General features: G+C 52.9%; 1 protein-coding gene across 1 annotated transcript in view; it reads left to right on the forward strand.

Annotated features, from left to right (window-relative positions):
- DNMT1 (DNA methyltransferase 1) overlaps nucleotides 1-20,322 on the forward strand; it is a 75,464-nt gene that overhangs the window by 1,160 nt on the left and 53,982 nt on the right. The window contains exons 2-13 of the mRNA XM_085535207.1: nucleotides 5,000-5,042; nucleotides 7,371-7,478; nucleotides 7,562-7,865; nucleotides 8,200-8,272; nucleotides 8,383-8,479; nucleotides 10,144-10,184; nucleotides 10,301-10,352; nucleotides 10,489-10,572; nucleotides 12,073-12,182; nucleotides 16,220-16,338; nucleotides 16,481-16,573; nucleotides 18,439-18,590. Coding sequence (XP_085391333.1) covers nucleotides 5,000-5,042; nucleotides 7,371-7,478; nucleotides 7,562-7,865; nucleotides 8,200-8,272; nucleotides 8,383-8,479; nucleotides 10,144-10,184; nucleotides 10,301-10,352; nucleotides 10,489-10,572; nucleotides 12,073-12,182; nucleotides 16,220-16,338; nucleotides 16,481-16,573; nucleotides 18,439-18,590 — 1,276 coding nt within the window. The remainder of the gene's footprint in view (nucleotides 1-4,999; nucleotides 5,043-7,370; nucleotides 7,479-7,561; nucleotides 7,866-8,199; nucleotides 8,273-8,382; nucleotides 8,480-10,143; nucleotides 10,185-10,300; nucleotides 10,353-10,488; nucleotides 10,573-12,072; nucleotides 12,183-16,219; nucleotides 16,339-16,480; nucleotides 16,574-18,438; nucleotides 18,591-20,322) is intronic.

Genomic DNA, 20,322 nt, shown 5'->3' on the forward strand with positions numbered 1-20,322 from the left:
CCTTATTATTGACCCTCCTCATCTTTATAGACCTCCCCTCTATAGACCCCCCAATTTATAGACCCCCCCCCCTTATTATGGACCCCCCTTTATTATTGACCCCCCCCCATCTTTATAGACCACCCACCTTATTATTAACCCCCCCCTCTTATTATAGACCCCCCCCACCTCTATAGGCCCCTCCCCGTTATTATTGACCACCCCACCTTTATAGCCCCCCTCCTTATTATAGACCCCCCCTTATTATCCTCCCCCCCAACTTTATAGACCCTCCCCATTATCGACCCTCCCATACCTTTATAGACCCCCCCCCTTATTATTGACCCCCCCCACCTTTATTGCTCCCCCCCTTATTATAGATCCCCCCTCTTATTATTGACCCCCCCGTATTATTATAGACCCCCCCTTATTATTGACCCCCCCTTCTCATAGACCCCCCTCCTTATTAAAGACCCCCCCCCTTGTTATTGACCCCCCCCTTATTATTGACCCCCCATCCCCTATATAACACCCCCCCTTTATAGACCCCCCCCTTATTATTGACCCCCCCATCCCCTTTATAACACCCCCCCTTATTATAGACCCCCCCCTTATTATTGACCCCCCCATCCCCTATATAACACCCCCCCTTTATAGACCCTCCCCCTTATTATAGACCCCCCCCGTTACACACGGAAGGAACAGAACGAAGCTGGGGGGGGGGAGGGGGGGGGGAGCGCGGGAAATGCAGCAGCGCTGAGCGGGACGGACTTGCTTTGCATTGCATTGCATTGCATGGGCCTGCATTGCATTGCATTGTATTGCATTGCAACGGGCCTTCATCGCATTGCATTGCATTGCACGGGCCTGCATTGCATTGCACTGTATCACTGTATTGTGTTGCACGGGCCTGTGTTGCTTTGCTTTGCTTTGCTTTGCTTTGCTTTGCGTTGCTTTGCATTGCACGGGCCTGCATTGCATTGCACGGCAGTGCATGGGCCTCCATTGCTTTGCTTTGCATGGGCTGCCGTTGCTTTGCTTTGCATTGCACGGGCCTGCATTGCTTTGCATTGCATTGCATTGCATTGCACGGGCCTCCGTTTCTTTGCTTTGCCGTGCATGGGCCTCTGTTGCTTTGCTTTGCAGTGCATTGCAACGGGCCTTCATTGCTTTGATTTGCATTGCACGGGCCTTCATTGCATTGCACTGCACGGGCCTCCGTTTCTTTGCTTTGCATTGCATGGGCCTGCTTTGCACTGCTTTGCACGGGCCTCCGTTGTGTTGCAGTGCATTGCATGGGCCTGCATTGCTTTGCTTTGCATTGCGTTGACTTGCACGGGCTTCCGTGGTTTTGCTTTGCATTGCACGGGCCACCGTTGTGTTGCATTGCTTTGCTTTACATTGCAGTGCAGTGCAGTGCAGTGCACAAGCGTCCATTGCTTTGCTTTGTATTGCATTGCATTGCACAGGCCTCCGTTGCTCTGCTTTGCATTGCATTGAGTTGCACTGTATTGCATTGCACGGGCCTGCATTGCTTTGCTTTGCAGTGCATTGCAACGGGCCTTCATTGCTTTGCTTTGCATTGCACGGGCCTCCGTTGCTTTGCTTTGCGTTGCACGGGCCTGCATTGCATTGCACTGTATTGCATTGCACGGGCCTCCGTTTCTTTGCTTTGCCGTGCACGGGCCTCCATTGCTTTGCTTTGCATTGAATTGCAACAGGCCTTCATTGCATTGCATTGCATTGCACGGGCCTCTGTTTCTTTGCTTTGCATTGCACGGGCCTCCGTTGCTTTGCTTTGCATTGCACGGGCCTGCATTGCATTGCACGGCAGTACATGGGCCTCCATTGCTTTGCTTTGCATGGGCTGCCGTTGCTTTGCTTTGCATTGCACGGGCCTTCATTGCTTTGCATTGCATTGCATTGCACGGGCCTGCATTGCATTGCACTGTATTGCATTGCAACGGGCCTTCATTTCTTTGCTTTGCATTGCATTGCACGGGCCTCCGTTGCTTTGCTTTGCTTTGCACTGCGTTGAGTTGCATTACACGGGCCTGCATTGCTTTGCTTTGCATTGCATTGCATGGGCCTGCATTGCATTGCACTGTATTGCATTGCACGGGCCTCCATTGCTTTGCTTTGCATTGCATTGTGTTGAGTTGCATTGCATTGCACGGCAGTGCATGGGCCTCCATTGCTTTGCTTTGCATTGCATTGCAGCAGGCCTTCATTGCATGGCAGTGCACGGGCCTGCTTTGCTTTGCATTGCAGTGCATTGCATGGGCCTCCGTTACATTGCATTGCATTGCACGGGCCTGTTTTGCTTTGCACTGAAGTGCACGGAGCTCCGTTGCTTTGCTTTGCATGGCAGATACTCCTTTGCTTTGCTTTGCTTTGCTTTGTATTGCATTGCATTGCGTTGTGTTGGGTTGCATTGCACTGCACGGGCCTCTTGCTTTGCCTTGCATTGCATGGGCCTCCGTTTCTTTGCTTTGCAGTGCATGGAGCTCTATTGCTTTGCTTTGCTTTGCATTACATTGCATTGGATTGCATTGCATTGCGTTACGTTGTGTTGCACAGGCCTCTGTTGCATTGCAGTGCATTGCATGGGCCTCTATTGCTTTGCTTTGCATTGCATTGCATTGCGTTGAGTTGTACAGGCCGCCGTTGCTTTGCTTTGCATTGCAGATACTCCTTTGCTTCGCACTGTGTTGCATTGAGTTGCATGGGCCTCCATTGGTTTGCATTGCAGTGCAGGGCCTGCCGTTGCTTTGCTTTGCATTGCATTGCACTGCATTGCATTGCACGGGCCTGCATTGCTTTGCTTTGCATTGCAAATACTCCTTTGCTTTGCTTTGCTTTGCACTGCATTGCGTTGCGTTGCATTGCATTTCAGTGCATTGCATTGAGTTGCACGGGCCTCTATTGCTTTGCTTTGCATTGCATTGCGTTGCATTGCATTGCATTGCATGGGTCTCCATTGCTTTGCTTAGCAGTGCATGGGCCCCCATTGCTTTAATTTGCTTTACGTTGCATTGCATTGCACGGGCCTCCTTTGCTTTGCTTTGCTTTGCACTGACACTCCATTGCATTGCATTGAATTGCATTGCACAGGCCTCCATTGCTTTGCACTGACAGTTCTTTGCTTTGCTTTGCACTGACACTGTTGCTTTGCATTGCATTGCAAGGACTTCCATTGCATTTCATGGGCCTCTATTGCTTTGCATTGCACTGACATCCCTTCACTTTTTGCTTTGCATTGCATTGCATTGCATTGCATTGCATAGGCCTCCTTGCATTGCATTGCATTGCACGGGTTTCTGTTGCTTTGCTTTGCACTGACACTCCTTTGCTTTGCTTTACATTGCTTTGCATTGCATTGCATTGCATGAACTTCCATTGCTTTACATTGCATTGCATTACATTGCATTGCATGGACCTCCATTGCTTTGCATTGCTCTCCTTTGCATTGCGCTGATATCTCCTTGCTTTGCATTGCATTGCTTTGCTTGGCACTGCACTGGTATCTCCTTGCTTTGCATTCCTCCTGCATTGCATGGCCTTGCTTTGCTTTGCTTTGCTTTGCTTTGCATCAATTCTGTTATTTTGCATTGCATTGCATTGCATGGACTTCCATTGCTTTGCTTTGCTTTCCTTTGCACTGACACTATTGCTTTGCATTGCTTTGCATTGCATTGCATTGCAAGGACTTCGATTGCATTTCATGGGTCTCTATTGCTTTGCATTGCACTGACATCCCTTCACTTTGCATTGCATTGCATTGCATTGCATGGACCTCCATTGCTTTGCTTTGCTTTGCACTGACACTTTATTGCTTTGCATTGCATTGCATTGCATTGCAAGGACTTCCATTGCATTGCATGGCATGGGCCTCCATTGCTTTGCATTGCATTGCATTGCGCTGGTATCTCCTTGTTTTGCATTCCTCTTGCATTGCATGGCCTTGCTTTGCTTTGCAGTAACTTTGTTGTTTTGCATTGCATTGCTTTGCTTTGCATTGGCCCTATAGTGTTATGGGGTGGAGCTATGGGGCGCTGACCCCACAGTGGGGCCGCCCTATAGGGTCACGTGGGGGTGTCAGAGCTGATCTATGGGGCTGTGACCCTATAGAGGGCTCAATGCAACCCTATAGGGCTGTGGTGCTGGTTTATGGCCCTATAGTGTTATGGGGTGGAGCTATGGGGCACTGACCCCGTATTGGGGCTGCCCTATAGGGTCATATGGGGGTGTTAGTGCAGATCTATGGGGCTACGACCCTATAGAGGGCTCAATGTGACCCTATAGGGCTGTGGTGCTGGTTTATGGGGGGTTTATGGCCCTATAGTGTTATGGGGCGGAGCTATGGGGTGCTGACCCCATATTGGGGTGATCCTATAGGGCTACATCCATATATTGGGGCAGATCTATGGGGCTATGACCCCATAGGGGTTTCATTGTGGCCCTATAGGGCTACGGACCCATTGAGGGGTGTCCCTATAGGGCCATGATCCCCTATAGGGCTGTGACCCCCCTATAGGGCCATGATCCCCTATAGGGCTGTGACCCCCCTATAGGGCCATGATCCCCTATAGGGCTGTGACCCCCCTATAGGGCCATGATCCCCTATAGGGCTGTGATCCCCCTATAGGGCCATGATCTCCTATAGGGCTGTGACCCCCCTATAGGGCCATGATCCCCTATAGGGCTGTGACCCCCCTATAGGGCTGTGACCCCCCTATAGGGCCATGATCCCCTATAGGGCTGTGACCCCCTATAGGGCCATGATTCCCTATAGGGCTGTGACCCCCTATAGGGCCATGATCTCCTATAGGGCTGTGACCCCCTATAGGGCCATGTTCCCCTATAGGGCTGTGACCCCCCTATAGGGCCATGATCTCCTATAGGGCTGTGACCCCCCTATAGGGCCATGATCCCTTATAGGGCTGTGACCCCCCTATAGGGCCATGTTCCCCTATAGGGCCATTTCCCCCCATAACCCTGTTCCTATTTAACCCCACAGGCTGCGGGATCTGGAGCGGGATGAGGACAGTCCGAGTGAGAAGGTGGGTCTGGGGGGGACCCCAAAACCCCATTGAATTCACCCCATAAAACCCCATTAAATCCATCCCCTAAAACCCCTATTGAATCCATCCCATAAACCCCAAAACCCCATTGAGTCCATCCCCCATATCTCCCCCAAACCCAATATATCTACCCCAAAACCCAACAAATCCACCCCAAAACTCCCCCATATCCCCCTCCAAACCCAATACATCTACCCCAAAACCCAACAAATCCAACAAATCCACCCCAAAACCCCCCATATCCACCCCAAACCCCCATATCCACCCCATATCCCACCCCAAATCCCCCATATCCCCCATATCCCACCCCAAATCCCCCATATCCCCCATATCCACCCCATATCCCACCCCAAATCCCCCATATCCCCCATATCCACCCCATATCCCACCCCAAATCCCCATATCCACCCCATATCCCACCCCAAATCCCCCATATCCCCTATATCCCACCCCAAAACCCTCATATCCCCCATATCCACCCCATATCCCACCCCAAAACCCCCATATTCCCCATATCCACCCCATATCCCACCCCATATCCCACCCCATATCCCCCATATCCACCCCATATCCCACCCAAAATCCCCCATATCCCCCATATCCACCCCATATCCCACCCCAAAACCCCCATATCCCCCATATCCACCCCATATCCCACCCCAAAACCCCCATATCCACCCCATATCCCACCCCATATCCCACCCCAAATCCCCATATCCACCCCATATCCCACCCCAAATCCCCCATATCCCCTATATCCCACCCCAAAACCCTCATATCCCCCATATCCACCCCATATCCCACCCCAAAACCCCCATATTCCCCATATCCACCCCATATCCCACCCCATATCCCACCCCATATCCCCCATATCCACCCCATATCCCACCCAAAATCCCCCATATCCCCCATATCCACCCCATATCCCACCCCAAAACCCCCATATCCCCCATATCCACCCCATATCCCACCCCATATCCCCCATATCCACCCCATATCCACCCCATATCCACCCCATATCCCACCCCATATCCCCCATATCCCCCATATCCACCCCATATCCCACCCCATATCCCCCATATCCACCCCAAACCCCCATATCCACCCCAAACCCCCATATCTACCCCTTACCTACCCCATATCCACCCCAAACCCCCATATCCACCCCTTACCCACCCCAAATCCCCCATATCCCCCGTATCCACCCCATATCCCACCCCAAAACCCCCATATCCACCCCATATCCACCCCATATCCCCCATATCCACCCCATATCCCACCCCAAAACCCCCCATATCCACCCCAAACCCCCATATCCACCCCTTACCCACCCCATATCCCCCATATCCACCCCATATCCCACCCCAAAACTCCCCATATCCACCCCAAAGCCCCATATCCACCCCTTACCTACCCCATATCCCCCATATCCCCCATATCCACCCCATATCCCACCCCAAATCCCCCATATCCACCCCTTACCCACCCCAAATCCCCCATATCCCCCATATCCACCCCATATCCCACCCCAAATCCCCCATATCCCCCATATCCACCCCATATCCACCCCATATCCCCCATATCCCCCATATCCCCCATATCCCCCCCATATTCCCCATATCCCCCCATATCCCCCCATATCCACCCCATATCCCCCATATCCACCCCATATCCCACCCCAAATCCCCCAAATCCCCCATATCCACCCCATATCCCCCCCAAATCCCCCATATCCCCCATATCCCCCATATCCCCCCATATCCCTCCCCATATCCCCCATATCCACCCCATATCCACCCCATATCCCCCATATCCCCCATATCCACCCCATATCCCACCCCAAAACCCAACAAATCCACCCCAAAACCCCCCATATCCACCCCAAACCCCCATATCCACCCCTTACCCACCCCATATCCCCCATATCCACCCCATATCCCCCATATCCACCCCATATCCCACCCCAAATCCCCCATATCCACCCCTTACCCACCCCAAATCCCCCATATCCCCCATATCCCCCCCATATCCACCCCATATCCCCCATATCCACCCCTTACCCACCCCAAATCCCCCATATCCCCCATATCCACCCCTTACCTACCCCAAATCCCCCATATCCCCCATATCCACCCCAAATCCCCCATATCCAGCCCATATCCCACCCCATATCCACCCCATATCCCCCATATCCACCCCTTACCCACCCCATATCCCCCATATCCACCCCATATCCCACCCCATATCCCCCATATCCACCCCATATCCCCCCCAAATCCCCCATATCCCTCTATTTCTCCCCATTAGGAGACCCTGAAGGAGAAGCTTCACCTCATCCGCGGTTTCCTCCGCGCCGACGTCCAACGCCGGCTGAGCGCCCTCGACGCCGAGCTGCGCTGCCATGAACTATCCGAGGTCTCTTTCACCCCCTTCCCCTCCTCATTTTTGGGCTGAAATCCCGCTTTTTTAGGTCATTTATGGTCTGGTCTCCATTTTAGGATCGTTATATGGCCAAAGTGAAGGCCCTCCTCCGCCGTGAGCTGGAGGCTGAGAATGGAGAAGCGGCCAAGTTGTTTTCAACTAATGGATGTACAGGGAACGGAGCCTCCGGGACCAGCGAGGAAGAGGAGTGGGATCGGGGTCGGGGGGGAGGAAGAGAAGATGGAGCCATGGAGGTGGATGAAGGCTCCGCTGCCTCCTCTTCCTCTTCCTCCTCTTCCTCCTCTTCCTCCTCTTCCTCCTTAATCCCGGTGCCGAGGGCTCGCAAAGCGCGACGGAGCCGATGCGATGGGAAGAGCAAAAGTAAGGCGTTCTATGGGGCCTATGGGGCCTATGGGGTCCCTATACCCTTCTATGGGGCCTATGGGGTGGGATACTGTCCCTATATCCTTCTATGGGGGTCTCTATAGGGTTGGGGAGGGGTCTTTGGGGTCCTCTTCCTCTTCCTCCTTACTTCGGGCGCCATGGGCTCGCAACGGAGCCAATGCGATGGGAAGAGCAAAAGTAAGGCCTTCTATGGGGCCTATAGGGCCTATGGGGTGGGATTCTGTCCCTATATCCTTCTATAGGGGTCTCTGTTGGCTTGGGGAGGGGTCTTTGGGGTCTTGTTCACGTACAGGTTTGTTGTTTGTTATAGGATCTCCTGCCAGCTCTCGTGTCACCCGCAGCTCCGGCCGGCAGCCCGGCGCCGTCAATGTGTTTGCCAAAGGGTTGGTGGCCCCTTTGTCCCCCCCCAACCCCAAAACTTATGGGGTTCCATGGAAAGATGGGGAGGGGGTTGTGGTTCCCCCACCCCAACGTGCTTTGGTTGGCCCCATAGGTCAACCAAAAGGAAATCAGAGGAGGTGAACGGGGCCGCGAAGGTGGAGGTGGGAGCCGAGAAGGAGGAGGAGGAAGAGGAGGAGCTGGAGGAGAAGGTGGGTGGGGGTGGTTCTGGTGTGGGGTGGGGTTGGGTCGGGTCTTGGGTGGGTCTTGGGTTGTTGTTGGTCTCAGTTGGGTTGTTGTTGGGTCTCGGTTCGGTCTTGGTTGGGTCTCGGTTGGGTCTTGGTTGGGTCTCACTTGGGTCTTGGGTTGTTATTGGTCTCAGTTGGGTCTTGGTTGGGTCTCAGTTGGGTCTTGGGTTGTTGTTGGTCTCAGTTGGGTCTTGGTTGGGTCTTGGTTGGGTCTCACTTGGGTCTTGGGTCATCGTTGGTCTCGGTTGGGTCTTGGTTGGGTCTTGGGTCGTCATTGGTCTCGGTTGGGTCTCGGTTGGGTCTCAGTTGGGTCTCAGTTGGGTCGTCGTTGGTCTCAGTTGGGTCTTGGTTGGGTCTTGGTTGGGTCTCGGTTGGGTCTCGGTTGGGTCTCAGTTGGGTCTCGGTTGGGTCTTGGTTGGGTCTTGGTTGGGTCTTTTGGGTCTTGGGTTGTCATTGGTCTCAGTTGGGTCTCAGTTGGGTCTTGGTTGGGTCTTGGTTGGGTCTTGGTTGGGTCTCAGTTGGGTCTTGGGTTGTTATTGGTCTCGGTTGGGTCTCGGTTGGGTCTTGGTTGGGTCTTAGTTGGGTCTCAGTTGGGTCTCGGTTGGGTCTCAGTTGGGCCTTGGTTTGGTCTCAGTTGGGTCTTGGGTTGTCATTGGTCTCAGTTGGGTCTTGGTTGGGTCTCAGTTGGGTCTTGGTTGGGTCTCGGTTGGGTCTTGGGTTGTTATTGGTCTCAGTTGGGTCTTGGTTGGGTCTCAGTTGGGTCTTGGGTTGTCATTGGTCTCAGTTGGGTCTTGGTTGGGTCTCAGTTGGGTCTTGGTTGGGTCTCAGTTGGGTCTTGGTTGGGTCTTAGTTGGGTCTCAGTTGGGTCTCGGTTGGGTCTCAGTTGGGTCTTGGTTGGGTCTCAGTTGGGTCTTGGATTGTTATTGGTCTCAGTTGGGTCTCGGTTGGGTCTCGGTTGGGTCTTGGGTCGTCATTGGTCTCAGTTGGGTCTTAGTTGGGTCTTGGGTTGTTATTGGTCTCGGTTGGGTCTCAGTTGGGTCTTGGGTTGTTATTGGTCTCGGTTGGGTCTTGTTGGGTTTTGGGTTGTCATTGGTCTCAGTTGGGTCTTGGTTGGGTCTCGGTTGGGTCTTGGGTTGTCGTTGGTCTCAGTTGGGTCTTGTTGGGTCTTGGGTTGTTATTGGTCTCGGTTGGGTCTCGGTTGGGTCTTGGGTTGTTGTTGGTCTTGGTTGGGTCTTGGTTGGGTCTTGTTGGGTTTTGGGTTGTTATTGGTCTCAGTTGGGTCTTGGTTGGGCCTTAGTTGGGTCTTAGTTGGGTTTTGGTTGGGTTTTTATTGGGTTTTGGTCGGGCCTTGGTTGGGTTGGGGTTTAGTTGGGTTGTGGTTGGGCTTTAGTTGAGTTTTAGTTGGGTTTTTATTGGGTCTTGGTTGGGTTTTGGTTGAGTTTTGGTTGGGTTTTGGTTGAGTTCCGGTTGGTTTTTTATTGGGTTTTTATTGGATTTTGGTTGAGTTTTGGTTGGGTTGAGCCTCAGTTGGGTTCATTGATGTCACAGCCGGGTTTGGGTTGGGTTGGGTGCTATTTGGGACCTCCATCTTGTCGCTCCATCATCCAACCTCCATCTTCTCCCCCAAGGAACAGGACGAGAAGAGGCTCAAAATGGAAACCAAAGAAGGGTGAGGAGCCCGGTGCCATTTTAGGTCCCATTATGGGATCAAGTTATGGGGCTGGACCCACTCAGGTCCCCCCACAGGTTATGGGGCTGATGGCGATTCTCTTTTCTCCCCCATAGATCTGAGATAAAGGACGAACTCACTCAGGTTAAAACCTCAACGCCCGCCAAAGTGAGTTGACGTTGGGGTAATTTTGGCGTCTCTGCCTTTAGGGTTGACCCCATAAAGAGGGTAAAACCCCATAGAAGACCCCAAAGAAGGTTCCATGGGGGGGGGGGGGGTTGATGATGCATTACATGTCTTATAGACCACCCCTCCCAAATGCCTCGACTGCCGGCAATACCTCGACGACCCCGACCTCAAGTTCTTCCAAGGGGACCCCGACGATGCGGTAATAGGGTTCTACCAGCCCCATCTATGGGGGATGCCAATGGGGGGCGTCTATGAGGGTCTATGGGTGGGATTTGGGTCCTTAAAGTTGGGTTCTTCCCTTTCCCTGGGGTCTGTGGGTGGGATTTGGGTCCTTAAAGTTGTGTATCCCCCATTCCCAGGGGTCTATGGGTGGGATTTGGGTTCTTAAAGTTGAGTTCCCCCCCTTCCCGGGGGTCTAGGGGTGGGATTTGGGTCCTTGAAGTCGTGTATGTCCCCCCATCCCCCATAGAGGGGTCTATGGGGTGGGATTTGGGTCCTTGAAGTCATGTGTGTCCCCCCATCCCCCATAGAGGGGTCTATGGGGTGGGATTTGGGTCCTTAAAGTTGTGTATCCCCCATTCCCAGGGGTCTATGGGTGGGATTTGGGTTCTTAAAGTTGAGTTCCCCCCCTTCCCCGGGGTCTATGGGTGGGATTTGGGTCCTTGAAGTCATGTGTGTCCCCCCATCCCCCATAGAGGGGTCTATGGGGTGGGATTTGGGTCCTTAAAGTTGAGTTCCCCCCCTTCCCGGGGGTCTATGGGTGGGATTTGGGTCCTTAAAGTTGTGTATCCCCCATTCCCAGGGGTCTATGAGTGGGATTTGGGTCCTTGAAGTTGTGTCCCCCCACATAACCCTTCCCAAGGATCTATGGGGTGGGATTTGGGTCCTTAAATTTGGGTTCCCCCCCTTCCCGGGGGTCTATGAGGTGGGATTTGGGTCCTTAAAGTTGTGTATCCCCCATTCCCGGGGGTCTATGGGTGGGATTTGGGTCCTTGAAGTCGTGTGTGTCCCCCCATCCCCCATAGAGGGGTCTATGGGGTGGGATTTGGGTCCTTGAAGTTGTGTATCCCCCATTCCCAGCGGTTGATGGGTGGGATTTGGGTCCTTAAAGTTGTGTTCCCCCCCTTCCCGGGGGTCTATGGGTGGGATTTGGGTCCTTAAAGTCATATGTCCCCCCCCATCCCCCATAGAGGGGTCTATGGGGTGGGATTTGGGTCCTTAAAGTTGTGTATCCCCCGTTCCCGGGGGTCTGTGGGTGGGATTTGGGTTCTTAAAGTTGAGTTCCCCCCCCTTCCCGGGGGTCTATGGGTGGGATTTGGGTCCTTGAAGTCGTGTGTGTCCCCCCATCCCCCATAGAGGGGTCTATGGGGTGGGATTTGGGTCCTTAAAGTTGTGTATCCCCCGTTCCCAGGGGTCTATGGGTGGGATTTGGGTTCTTAAAGTTGAGTTCCCCCCCTTCCCGGGGGTCTATGGGTGGGATTTGGGTCCTTGAAGTCATGTGTGTCCCCCCATCCCCCATAGAGGGGTCTATGGGGTGGGATTTGGGTCCTTGAAGTTGTGTATCCCCCGTTCCCGGAGGTCGATGGGTGGGATTTGGGTCCTTGAAGTCGTGTATGTCCCCCCATCCCCCATAGAGGGGTCTATGGGGTTGGATTTGGGTCCTTAAAGTCGTGTCCCCCCCCCATTATGTGGGTCTCAGCTGGAGGAGCCCGAGATGCTGACGGACGAGCGTCTGTCCATCTTCGACGCCAACGAGGACGGCTTTGAGAGCTACGAGGACCTTCCTCAACACAAGGTCACCTCCTTCAGGTCAGCGGCTGAACCCAAAGGGCTTGGGGGTGGGGGGTTAGGGTTAGCCCCAAAACCTAACAAATCTGCCCCAAAACCCAATATATCCAACCCAAAACCAACCAAATCAACCCCAAAACCCAACAAATCAATCCCAAAACCCAATAAATCCACCCCAAAACCTAACAAATCTGCCCCAAAACCCAACATATCCAACCCAAAACCAACCAATCAACCCCAAAACCCAACAAATCAACCCCAAAACCCAACAAATCAATCCCCAAACCCAATAAATCTACCCCAAAACCCAACAAATCAACCCCAAATCCCCCATATCCAACCCAAACCATCCCCATCAGCGTCTACGACAAACGGGGCCATGTCCCACTCCGAAACCCAACAAATCCAATGAATACACCCCAAACCTCCCCATATCCACCCCAAAACCCCCCATATCAACCCCAAAACCCCACAAATTCAACCCAAAAACCCCTCCATCCCCATCAGCGTCTACGACAAACGGGGCTATCTCTGCCCCTTCGACACCCAACAAATCCACCCCGAAACCCAACAAATCCAATGAATCCACCCCAAACCTCCCCATATCCACCCCAAAACCCCCCATATCAACCCCAAAACCCCAAACGGGGGCAAATTCAACCCAAAAACCCCTCCATCCCCATCAGCGTCTACGACAAACGGGGCCATGTCCCACTCCAAAACTCAACATATCCAACCCCAAAACCCAACAAATCCAATGAATCCACCCCAAAACTCCCCATATCCACCCCAAAACCCAACAAATCAATCCCAAAACCCAATAAATCTACCCCAAAACCCAACAAATCCAACCCAAAACCCCACAAATCCAACCCAAAAACCTCCCAATTCTGACTCCATCCCCATCAGCGTCTACGACAAACGGGGCCATGTCCCACTCCAAAACCCAACATATCCACCCCAAAACCCAACAAATCCAATGAATCCACCCCAAACCTCCCCATATCCACCCCAAAACCCCCCATATCCACCCCAAAACCCCAAATGGGGGCAAATCCAACCCAAAAAACCCTCCATCCCCATCAGCGTCTACGACAAACGGGGCCATGTCCCACTCCAAAACCCAACAAATCAACCCCAGAACCCAACAAATCCACCCGAAAACCCAACAAATCAACCCCAAAACCCAAAATATCTATCCCAAAACCCAACAAATCCAACCCAAAACCCCACAAATCCAACCCCAAAACTTCCCAATTCTGAATCTATCCCCATCAGCGTCTACGACAAATGGGGCCATGTCCCACTCCAAAACCCAACATATCAACCCCAAAACCCAACAAATCCACCCCAAAACCCAACAAAACCCCAAACGGGGGCAAATCCAACCCAAAAACCCAACAAATCAACCCCAAAACCCCACAAATCCAACCCAAAAACCCCTCCATCCCCATCAGCGTCTACGACAAACGGGGCCATGTCCCACTCCAAAACCCAACATATCAACCCCAAAACCCCCCATATCCACCCCAAAACCCCCCATATCAACCCCAAAACCCCACAAATTCAACCCAAAAACCCCTCCATCCCCATCAGCGTCTACGACAAACGGGGCCATCTCTGCCCCTTCGACACCCAACAAATCCACCCCGAAACCCAACAAATCCAATGAATCCACCCCAAAACTCCCCATATCCACCCCAAAACCCCCCATATCAACCCCAAAACCCCAAATGGGGGCAAATCCAACCCAAAAAACCCCTCCATCCCCATCAGCGTCTACGACAAACGGGGCCATGTCCCACTCCAAAACCCAACGACATATCCACCCCAAGACCCAACAAATTCAATGAATCCACCCTAAACCTCACCATATCCACCCCAAAACCCAACAAATCCACCCCAAAACCCAACAAATCCAACCCAAAACCCCACAAATCCAACCCAAAAACCTCCCAATTCTGACTCCTTCCCCATCAGCGTCTACGACAAACGGGGCCATGTCCAACTCCAAAACCCAACATATCCACCCTGAAACCCAACAAATCCAATGAATCCACCCCAAAACTCCCCATATCCACCCCAGAACCCCCCATATCAACCCCAAAACCCCACAAATTCAACCCAAAAACCCCACAAATTCAACCCAAAATCCCCTCCATCCCCATCAGCGTCTACGACAAACGGGGCCATGTCCCACTCCAAAACCCAACAAATCCACCCCAAAACCCAACAAATCCAATGAATCCACCCCAAAACTCCCCATATCCACCCCAAAACCCCCCATATCCACCCCAAAACCCCCCATATCAACCCCAAAACCCCACAAATCCAACCCAAAAACCCCTCCATCCCCATCAGCGTCTACGACAAACGGGGCCATCTCTGCCCCTTCGACACCCAACAAATCCACCCCAAAACCCAACAAATCCAATGAATCCACCCCAAAACTCCCCATATCCACCCCAACCCCCCCATATCCACCCCAAAACCCCCCATATCAACCCCAAAACCCCAAACGGGGACAAATTCAACCCAAAAAACCCCTCCATCCCCATCAGCGTCTACGACAAACGGGGCCATGTCCCACTCCGAAACCCAACATATCCAACCCCAAAACCCGACAAATCCAATGAATCCACCCCAAACCTCCCCATATCCACCCAGAAACCCCACAAATCCACCCCAAACCTCACCATATCCACCCCAAAAACCCAACAAAACCCCAAACGGGGGCAAATCCAACCCAAAAAACCCTCCATCCCCATCAGCGTCTACGACAAACGGGGCCATGTCCCACTCCATAACCCAACATATCCACCCAAAAACCCAACAAATCCACCCAAAAACCCAACAAAACCCCAAATGGGGGCAAATCCAACCCAAAAAACCCTCCATCCCCATCAGCCTCTACGACAAACGGGGCCATGTCCCACTCCAAAACCCAACATATCCAACCCCAAAACCCAACAAATCCAATGAATACACCCCAAACCTCCCCATATCCACCCCAAAACCCCCCATATCCACCCAGAAACCCAACAAATCCACCCCAAAACCCAACAAATCCACCCCGAAACCCAACAAATCCAATGAATCCACCCCAAACTTCACCATATCCACCCCAAAACCCCCCATATCAACCCCAAAACCCCAAATGGGGGCAAATCCAACCCAAAAAACCCTCCATCCCCATCAGCGTCTACGACAAACGGGGCCGTGTCCCACTCCAAAACCCAACGACATATCCACCCCGAAACCCAACAAATCCAATGAATCTACCCCAAACCTTCCCATATCCACCCCAAAACCCAACATATCTATCCCAAAACCCCACAAATCCAACCCAAAAACCCCTCCATCCCCATCAGCGTCTACGACAAACGTGGCCATCTCTGCCCCTTCGACACCCAACAAATCCACCCCGAAACCCAACAAATCCAATGAATCCACCCCAAACCTCCCCATATCCACCCCAAAACCCCCCATATCCACCCCAAAACCCCACAAATCCAACCCAAAAACCCCTCCATCCCCATCAGCGTCTACGACAAACGGGGCCATGTCCCACTCCAAAACCCAACATATCCACCCAAAAACCCAACAAATCCAATGAATACACCCCAAACCTCCCCATATCCACCCTAAAACCCAACAAATCCACCCCAAACCTCACCATATCCACCCCAAAAACCTAACAAAACCCCAAACGGGGGCAAATCCAACCCAAAAAACCCCTCCATCCCCATCTGCGGCTACGACAAACGGGGCCATGTCCCACTCCAAAACCCAACATATCCAACCCCAAAACCCAATAAATCCAACCCCAAAACCCAACATATCCACCTTAAACCCAACACATCCACCCCAGCCCCAAAACCCCACAAATCCAACCCAAAAACCCCTCCATCCCCATCAGCGTCTACGACAAACGGGGCCATGTCCCACTCCAAAACCCAACAAATCAACCCCAAAACCCAACAAATCCACCCCAAAACCCCCCATATCAACCCCAAAACCCCACAAATTCAACCCAAAAACCCCTCCATCCCCATCAGCGTCTACGACAAACGTGGCCACCTCTGCCCCTTCGACACCGGGTTGATCGAGAGGAACATCGAGTTGTATTTCAGCGGCGTCGTTAAACCCATTTACGACGACAACCCATGTTTGGATGGTGAGGTCCGGTCCGGTTTCGGGGTAGGATGAAGCTGTGAAGCCCCCAGCCCCATTTCTCTATGGGGTCTCTCTATATGGGGTGGGGGGATATTGGGGAGGGGGGATTAAGGTTGATATGGGGTCGGTTTCTCTTCTTGTAGGTGGGGTGAGGGCCAAGAAGTTGGGGCCCATCAACGCGTGGTGGATCACGGGATTCGATGGAGGGGAGAAGGCGCTCATTGGGTTCACTACAGGTGGGTGAGGGGTGGGGGTCCGAGACCCCTTTGTAGGGGGGTGAGAAGTGGGGTGAGGGTCTGAGACCCCTTTGTAGGGGGGTGAGAAGTGGGGTGAGGGGCTGAGACCCCTTTGTAGGGGGGTGAGGGGTGGGGAGGGGGTCTGAGACCCCTTCATGGGTGTCCAACCCATTTATGACCTTCAAGGACCCTTCCAACCCAACCCAGCCCATCACTCTTTGACCTTCAAAGACCCTTCCAACCCAACCCAACTCACAGCTCTTTGACCTTGAAGGACCTTTCCAACCCCTTTATGACCTTCAAGGACCCTCCCAACCCCTTTACGACCTTCAAGGACCCTCCCAACCCCTTTACGACCTTCAAGGACCCTCCCATCCCCTATATGACCCTGTAAGGACCCTCCCATTGCCCCGCAGCCTTTGCCAACTACATCCTGATGGAGCCCAGCGACGAGTACGCCCCCTTCCAACCCATTCATGACCTTCAAGGACCCTCCCAACCCAACCCACCCCCATGGCTCTTTGACCTTGAAGGACCCTTCCAACCCAACTCCCCCACGGTTCTTTGACCTTTAAGGACCCTCCCAACCCCTTTACAACCTTCAAGGACCCTTCCAACCCAACCCAACCAACCCAACCCACCCCACGGCTCTTGAAGGACCTTCCAACCCATTCATGACCTTGAAGGACCCTCCCAACCCAACCAACCCAACCCACCCCATGACTCTTCGACCTTTAAGGACCCTCCCAACCCCTTTACGACCTTCAAGGACCTTCCCATTGCCCCCCTTTCCCCGCAGCCTTTGCCGACTACATCCTGATGGAGCCCAGCGACGAGTACGCCCCCTTCCAACCCATTCATGACCTTCAAGGACCCTTCCAACCCAACCAACCCAACCCACCCCATGACTCTTTGACCTTCAAAGACCCTTCCAACCCAACCCAACCCATCCCAACCAACCCACCCCACGGCTCTTTGACCTTCAAGGACCCTTCCAACCCCATTTATGACCTTTAAGGACCCTTCTAACCCATTTACGACCTTGAAGGACCCTTCCAACCCAACCCAACCATCCCAACCAAACCCATCGCTCGTTGACCTTCAAAGACCCTTCCAACCCAACCCAACCCACAGCTCTTTGACCTTTAAGGACCCTTCCAACCCCTTTACAACCTTCAAGGCCCCTTCCAATCCATTTATGACCTTCAAGGACCCTTCCAACCCAACCCAACCAACCCAACCCAACCCATCGCTCTTTGACCTTTAAGGACCCTTCCAACCCAACCCAACCCATCCCAACCAACCCACCCAAAGGCTCTTCGACCTTCAAGGACCCTCCCAACCCCTTTACGACCTTCAAGGACCCTACCATCCCCTTTACGACCTTGAAGGACCCTTCCAACCCAACCCAACCCGCAAGTCTTTGATCTTTAAGGACCTTTCCAACCCATTCTATAGTCCCATGACCTTCAAGGACCCTTCCAACCCATTCATGACCTTGAAGGACCCTCCCAACCCAACCCAACCAACCCACCCCACGGCTCTTTGACCTTTAAGGACCCTCCCAACCCCTTTACAACCTTGAAGGACCCTTCCAACCCAATCCAACCAACTCAATCCAACCCCAAGGCTCTTGAAGGACCTTTCCAATCCATTTACGACCTTTGAGGCCCCTCCCAACCCATTTACGACCTGTAAGGACCCTCCCAACCCATTTACGACCTTCAAGGACCCTCCCAACCCAACCAACCCAACCAACCCCACAGTTCTTTGACCTTTAAGGACCCTCCCATCCCATACATGACCCTGTAAGGACCCTCCCATCCCATATATGACCCTGTAAGGACCCTCCCATTGCCCCGCAGCCTTCGCCGACTACATCCTGATGGAGCCCAGCGACGAGTACGCCCCCATCTTCGCGCTGATGCAGGAGAAGATTTACATGAGCAAAATCGTGGTGGAATTCCTGCAGAACAACCCCGACGTCAGCTACGAGGACCTGCTCAACAGGATCGAGGCGAGGGACCCCCGCCCTGATTGTTCACAGCCCCATTGGCCCTATGGGGGTCTTCAATCCCACCCCCTTATTATTCACACCCCTAATATCCCTATGGGGGTCTTCAATCCCACCCCATAACACTCCTGTCCCTATTGGGGTCTTCAATCCCACCCCCCAAGCCCATATTATTAATCCCTGTCCTTATTGGGGTCTTCAATCCCACCCCTTTATCCCTACGGGGGTCTTCAATCCCACCCTATAACACTCCTATCACTATTGGGGTCTTCAATCCCACCCCTTTATCGCTTTTGGGGTCTTCAATCCCACCCCATAACACTCCTATCACTATTGGGGTCTTCAGTCCCACCCTTCATTATTCACACCCCCAATATCCCTATGGGGGTCTTCAATACCACCCCATAACACTCCTATCCCTATTGGGGTCTTCAATCCCACCCCTTTATCCCTATGGGGGTCTTCAGTCCCACCCTATAACACTCCTATCACTATTGGGGTCTTCAATCCCACCCCTTTATCACTATTGGGGTCTTCAATCCCACCCCATAACACTCCTATCCCTATGGGGGTCTTCAATCCCACCCCCCAACCCCCCTTGTCCCTATAGGGGTCTTCAATCCCACCCCTTTACCCCTATTGGGGTCTTCAGTCCCACCCCATAACACTCCTATCCCTATGGGGGTCTTCAATCCCACCCCCAACCCCATATTATTAATCCCTGTCCCTATTGGGGTCTTCAATCCCACCCCTTTATCTCTATGGGGGTCTTCAATCCCACCCCCCCCATCCCTATTGGGGTCTTCAATCCCACCCCATTTATCACTATTGGGGTCTTCAATCCCACCCCACAACCCATCCCACCCCTCATCCCTTTATTACCCCTTCTATCCCTATTGGGGTCTTCAGTCCCACCCCTTTATCACTATTGGGGTCTTCTATCTCACCCCATAACACTCCTATCCCTATTGGGGTCTTCAATCCCACCCCTTTATCCCTATTGGGGTCTTCAGTCCCAGACCCCAATGTTAGGGGTCTAACACCCTATATCTGTGCCCCCCCAGACCACTGTCCCCCCCGTGGGGCTGAACTTCAACCGTTTCACGGAGGATTCCCTATTGATCCCTTTTCCCACCCCTTTATCACTATTGGGGTCTTCAATCCCACCCCATAACACTCCTATCCCTATAGGGTTCTTCAATCCCACCCCTTTATCACTATTGGGGTCTTCAGTACCCCACCCCTTGCCCCCCATATCCCTATAGGGTTCTTCAATCCCACCCCCCCCATCCCTATTGGGGTCTTCAATCCCACCCCCCAACCCCATATTATTAATCCCAATCCCTATTGGGGTCTTCAATCCCACCCCATAACCCATCCCACCCCTTACCCCTTTATTACCACCCCCCATCCCTATTGGGGTCTTCAATCCCACCCCCCCCATCCCTATTGGGGTCTTCAATCCCACCCCATAACCCCCCTTATACCTATTGGGGTCTTCAATCCCACCCCTTCCCCCCATATCCCTATAGGGCTCTTCAATCCCACCCCCCCCTATCCCTATAGGGTTCTTCAATCCCACTCCTCTATCCATGTTAGGGTCTCCAATCCCACCCCCCATCCCTCTATCCCTATAGGGGTTTTCAATCCCACCCCCAACCCCACTAACCCTATAGGGGTCTTCAATCCCACCCCTTTATCCCTATTGGGGTCTTCAATCCCACCCCCCAACCCT

Source organism: Coturnix japonica, unplaced genomic scaffold, assembly GCF_054131305.1.
Source record: "Coturnix japonica strain WE unplaced genomic scaffold, WE-NBRP24 Scf111, whole genome shotgun sequence".
Classification (NCBI taxonomy): Eukaryota; Metazoa; Chordata; class Aves; order Galliformes; family Phasianidae; genus Coturnix; species Coturnix japonica.